General features: G+C 44.7%; 1 protein-coding gene across 1 annotated transcript; it reads right to left on the bottom strand.

Moving 5' to 3' along the window:
• Window positions 1-248: 248 nt before the first annotated feature.
• SMIM15 (small integral membrane protein 15) lies at window positions 249-513 on the bottom strand. The gene has a single exon (XM_006891510.1). The coding sequence runs from the start codon at window positions 492-494 to the stop codon at window positions 270-272; it is 225 nt and encodes a 74-aa protein (XP_006891572.1). The 5' UTR covers window positions 495-513; the 3' UTR covers window positions 249-269.
• Between the last annotated feature and the right edge of the window lie 5,410 nt (window positions 514-5,923).

Genomic DNA, 5,923 nt, shown 5'->3' with positions numbered 1-5,923 from the left:
AGTATGTATGCTGCAAAATAAGTGACAAATGACTAGGCCAGTTATAAAGAAAGTGTAGCATAATAATGCTAACTTATAACTGCTAGCATAAAACCCACAAACTTGTACATCCAAACTAAATATTACTGAGGTCAGAACGAGCATGGTTCTTCCATATCGTCAGACTGTTTACTAAATAATACTGTCATAAAATCCAAAGGAGAAACCTCAACCTCAGTGGTATCATTTTCCAAACGATTTTTCTTTGATTGCAGAGCCTGTTCTTTCCTTCAATCCTTTTTTAGTCGTTTGGCTTTTGCAATATTTTCTTGGCGTTTTTGTTTCTTCTTTTGCTCCTTTTCCCTGGCTTCAATCATCTTGGCCAGTTTCCATGACAGCACAGCACTTGCTAGGAACAGTGGAGTAAGGGCCAAAATCACTGTTGTAAGGAAGCCATATGGGTCTTTTGCAGCCCATTCCACAACATATTCAGCCCAGGCCTTTATATCAAACATCTTTGTAGTGGTCTACTGAAAACTGAAAGCAAAAACAATACAAAACTACATGATTAATCAACTTTGGGGGAAAGTGGCATAATACAACCAGTAAACATAGAATACGTTATCACATAAGTTGGGAAAAAAATCAAAAGGTACTGTTTAATAGCGACTACTATCCCCAGTTATAGAGCATTTGGCAAAACACCGGTAGAATTCTCGCCTTCCATGCAGAAGACACATTTAATTCCTGGCCAGTGCACAGCCATCACTCATCAATGACAATCTCTGTGTGGTTATGACAGTGAGCAGGTTTCAGCAGAGTTACCAAAATAAGCCAGTAGGAAGAAAGGTCTGGCGATGTACTTTAGAAAAATCAACCAATGAAAACACTATGGATCATAGTTTGTAACCAATCTGGAGGATGGACAGAGCAGGGAGCTTTTCCTTTTTTACTTTCATGGACATTGGGATGCCATGAGTTATAGCCTACTTTCAATAGGGGGAAAAATATTTCCAACTAGGGACAACTAGGAGAACACAAGATTAAGCGTACAAAAGATTAAAAAACTGTGTGGAGACATGTAGCTCTCTGCATGTGTTATATTCAAAACAAACAACTGATTGTCATTTTTTTGAAAATTCATTTGGAAAATGTAAAAAAAAAGTTCAAATAAGATCTTTGAAAAGGACAAGGGAGAAGTTATGAATGGAAAGACAAGAGCCATAGTGTCCACAGCCATAAGAGATACAAAAGAGTGCCACTTTCTTATTTGAATCCAGTGCAGGATGAATAGCCAAGCAAAGTGACCTTAATAGGTGACGTGCATTTTGTTCATCTCAAGGTTGGAAATGAGTGTCATTTTAACAAATGATGGTACAGACTTACATTACATTTCCTATTTTGCACCAAAGACATTTTTACCTTTCATGTTTGTGTTAATCTCTATTCAAAATGTAATGCCTGGGTAGGAAATGGGTCAAATGGACCTACTTAAATTTCAACTAGAATTAAAAATAATAACAAAAAAAAAATCACCTATGTCTTGAGTTTCAAGATGACCCTTCGTTTTTGTCGTCGTCTTTAATGCTACTGTACACTTCTGGGAGAAGACTTAAATTCTGCCGGGGAGATGGGCTGCAAAGAATGGATAAAAAATAAATATTTAAGCCATAACTTTCAGGATGAAAATAGTAAGATAACTGCTAAATTTTACAAGTGCAACCTATAAACTGCATGTAAAATTGCCTGGCATACCACAGGCATTTTAGTAACTTTTTTCTTTACTCCTAAGTGATTTTACTACAAAAGCGCTGCAAAACAATCCTAATTACTACTATTGATTGGGTGTACTGTTGTTTCAGTGATTACTACTCAAACATACAAAGAGCTGTTAACTCATATATATATAGAAGAATAAAACAAAATCTTTCAAAAGTGATTAGAACATATCCATGCCTTTATCTTGACTTTTTAAATACCAAGAGAAGTGTAGATTTTAGAAGTAGGTACTTCATTACAAAAACCAAGCAACTCATCTTACAATTTGTACTTCTGATATACAAGAATAAGAGAACCAAAATACACTGTATCAACAATCTCTTTACCTTAAAAAAACCTGTCAATAATGTCTCTAATTATTTAACCTTTTTAAAACAAAATCAAACCGATTTTCACCTGAATACACATGAAAAGTGCCCCAAGATTCAATAAAGTAGCCTATTCGTGCCCTGTCCACAGCCAGAAACCCATTGCTAGGTTGAAACTACTCTGTCCAGCTTCTCCAGGTAGGTAATGAATGAAGAATAATGAAAGTTTCCGTTCAAAAGAATTTTATTATTAGGTGGGAGTAAAGTTTTGCGCATAAACACAAAGAAACACGTTACTGCCCACAGACCACCCACCTCCAGGGAACTTTCGTACCTAAATGTCGGCGCCTCCTATACCTTCTCCCTCTGGAAAGGGTCGATCAAGTAAGGCTCCTGGGGCTGAGCCGCGCGGCACCTGGAAATGCACCTGGTGGCGCTTGGCTGCCATCCGCACTCCTCCTGTCCCTCATCTCCCTCCCCACAGCCTGGCCGCTGGCCCCGGGTCCACAGCCAGCCCAAGCTGGCCCCTGGGAGCCCGCCGTCCTGGTGGGCGGAGGACCCTGATCCTCCGGCAGCCCTGTGAATCAGAGCTCGTCCCCGCCACGCAATCGGCGCCGCGGCCACGTCCCCTGAGCACGGGGGTACACGCAGCGCGGCGACCACCACGAGCCTCCCCACATCCTAAACCGGGGCGCAGACCAAACTCCCGACTCACCGCCAGACCGGAAGCAGGAAGAAGGAAGCCGCGGCCCTCCCGTCCCGCCCACCGGCTGTCCTGCCCGCACGTCGGCCGTGAGGAAGTCTGGGGGCCGGTTTCCGGCTGAGGCCGGGCGCGCGGGGCCGGGGCAACGGCCGTGGAGGGCGGGGCGGGGAGGCTCCGGGATTTCCGGGAGCGGCAGGTGAGGCCGCGCTGGCGAGCGAGGCTCTGGGGTCCGAGTGGCTCTGCAGCCCGGAGCGATCGCCTCCGAGCGGGACCCGAGGGTGGGCGTGCAGGCGCGGGGCAGCTCAGGTCTCCGGGGTGCTCGGTCCGAACCTCCGAGAGTCGGCCGACTTTGCCCCCAGGACATTGGGGATCGGCCCGCCCTCTTCTGCAGAAACGACTCCGCAGTGGTGAGGGTCTTAAGCCCCTAGACACTAGGAACAAATAGAGTGTAGAGGTGTGAACTGGTCCCCACAAGTCGCCCAAAGTGAAGGTGAGGGTCACAACGACCTTTGAGGATTCTGGCTGATGCCTGCCAGTTCACACCCCATGCATCTCTGATGGGCATTAGTTAAATCCAGAGGAGAGGCAGAGCAGCAGGAAAAAATCGTCCGTGCTGTGAAAAAAGGCGTTTCGGTTGTTTGCTTTTCATTTATAAAAGAATGGTCCATGCCTCCCCAAAAGTAAACTTGATAAATAGTTGAGCTTTGTGGGCAGAGCTACTTGTCCTTTCAATACACAAGTAAAAGGGATGCAAAAGTCAACAAGCAGAGAGGCGAGGTTAGTATTGTCTCCTAATCTTCAGGAACTGAAAGATTAGCTCTGGTTCGGTTGGTCACCTTCCTTTACGATTGCTTGCAAAGCACTGCTGTTTAACTACTTCTGGCAAATGTTGCAAGACCTCTTCACCGTTGTGTGCCGATTCAAGCAGGCTTTTATTCTTGAAAGTCTATTGAGAGTTCTCTTTACGAGCAAGCTGCGACATGTATAACTAGTTCAGGTATAACAACAGTAACTTCTTATTTACCAAGGACAGGCTTTTGGCAGATAATCTCATGATCTAAAGTACTGTTCCTTGGGCCTTTGTTAGTGTTTGTATGTTGTACTACCAGCAGTTGTTTTCTTACTCATTCTTGTTTGAAAACTTGGATGAAAGTTTCAAAGCCTGTGCTGCCTAATCCCAGCCTCCACCTAAACCGCCCACTCAGTGTTTGCATTGTGAGTACTGTAAACTTCTCTTGCTGAAGGTAGGTTTGTGTGGATTTTTGTTTTGATAAAGATGCCCAAGTATTGATTTGGGGAAAAGGGTGAAATACGATGGACTTCACTCAAGAATCATTGTGGGTTTTGTTTTAAATCATGAGACCATTTGTCCTCCTCACCTGTGTCCCCATCACCTTTCCCTGCTCCATTCCTGTTAAAAGGAAAAGAGGCTTGGCCAGGAAGAAAGGGCCCGTAGCAAGGAAGAAGCATCCGTAGGTCTTTGGCTGTTAGGTAGACCTTGCCTTCAAAGTCTAGTTTTGCTGCTCCAGCTTCCAGTTCCAGATCAGGCTTTAAGCCCCCAAGTGATGCAAGACCACCTATATTGTCGTCTTCTTGTTAGATGCCACCAGGTATGACTCATAGCCACTCTCTGAACAGAAGATCTAAACCCTGTTCTATCCAGTGCCATCCTCTCACTTCCTGACACACAAGAGCCCATTGCAGCAGTCGCCATGTCAGTCCACCTGATTGAGGGTCTTCCTCTCCTTCACGGACTCTCCACCCTTCCCAGCTTGTCCTCCAAGGAATACCCCAAAGTATATGAGGTGAAGCCTCATCATTCTTGCCTCCAAAGAGCATTCTGGCTGCACCCTCTCCAAGACATATCTTACCTGTTCATTCTCTTGGCGGTCCATGGTATGTTCGGTACTCTTAACACCACAGCTGAAAAGTGTCAATTCTTCTGTCATCCTTACTTTATTGTCCAACTCTCAGACACATAGCAAGTAATTGGAAAGACGACGGCCTGAATCAGACACACCCTAGTCCTCAAACTGACATCATTATTCTCTTTGAAATCTTATAGGGCAGCTCTGCTCTGTCCTCTGGGGTTACTGTGTTGCTTTTGATTTGACTTCCACATGTATCGTCAGGCTGAGGAACTGTGGAGGCCTGGTTAAGTGCTCAGCTGCTAACCCAGAGGTCAGTGAGTCAAGGGCACTCTGGACATAGAGATGTGGCTGTGTTCTTGCATGAAATGACAGCTTTGGCAGCATGGGGGCACGGGGACCGCAATGTTTGGTTTAGGTTTAGGCCTAGTCATGTAAACGTTTTAGAATGCCGATGTGCTGACATTTTATTTCCCACACTTGTTGTTCTTGTTGTTACGTGCCATCGAGTTGTTTGCAACTCATAGTGACCTTATGTACAAGAGCTCTAAACGCCGTTCTATGCTGTGCCAACTTTGCTGTCTCAAACACATTCATTCCCACCACTCCACTCACAAAATCGATCCGTTTCATCGAGGGTCTTCCTCTCCTGCGCCTTCCCTCCACTCTGCCAAACATGATATCCCTCTCTGTCAGGGCCTGGCTAACCTGCAAAGCAGGATCTGCAACGCATTGTAAAAACAGCAGGACCACTCATCTTGGCTTGACCATCCCTTCTACTGTAAACAACTCCAGGAAACAGTATGTTAATGAATAAGAGTGACCAAAGATCTCAGACCTTAGGGAATGTTATTTACTGAAACTCTTTGTTTCTTAGAGCTCTCAATAAGATGTGCTGTAAAACATCTTTGTGTTGTGCTGAGGTCTGCAAGAGTTAATGTTTGATCTATCAGTCAACATCTCAGATAAGAGATAATGTGATTACCCCTGCAGGCATGTTCCTAAGATAGATAGATAGATAGATAGATAGATAGATAGATAGATAGATAGATAGATAGATAGATACCCTTGCCAGAATATTAAACTTACTATTTATCATCAGCAATTAGCCTCTCCACATCTTCATTTCAACCTGGTGCCTCTTTTTGGCGGAATTCTCCCAACATATCGGGGCTGGATCCCCGATACCTCTCCAAGGACCAGTCCCTCCTTGCAACATGTCCAAAGTATGTCAGATGAAGCTTCAGAATCCTTGACTCCAGGGAACATTCTGGCTTCACCCTCTC

Source organism: Elephantulus edwardii, unplaced genomic scaffold, assembly GCF_000299155.1.
Source record: "Elephantulus edwardii isolate Elephantulus edwardi_28Jun2011 unplaced genomic scaffold, EleEdw1.0 scaffold00099, whole genome shotgun sequence".
In the NCBI taxonomy this organism is placed as follows: Eukaryota; Metazoa; Chordata; class Mammalia; order Macroscelidea; family Macroscelididae; genus Elephantulus; species Elephantulus edwardii.
Note: the sequence above shows the minus strand (reverse complement) of the source record. Positions and strands in the feature narration are given on the sequence as shown.

Coding starts and splice junctions, on each gene's coding strand:
- SMIM15 (XM_006891510.1), bottom strand. CDS start 494: ATGTTTGATATAAAGGCCTGGGCTGAATATGTTGTGGAATGGGCTGCA.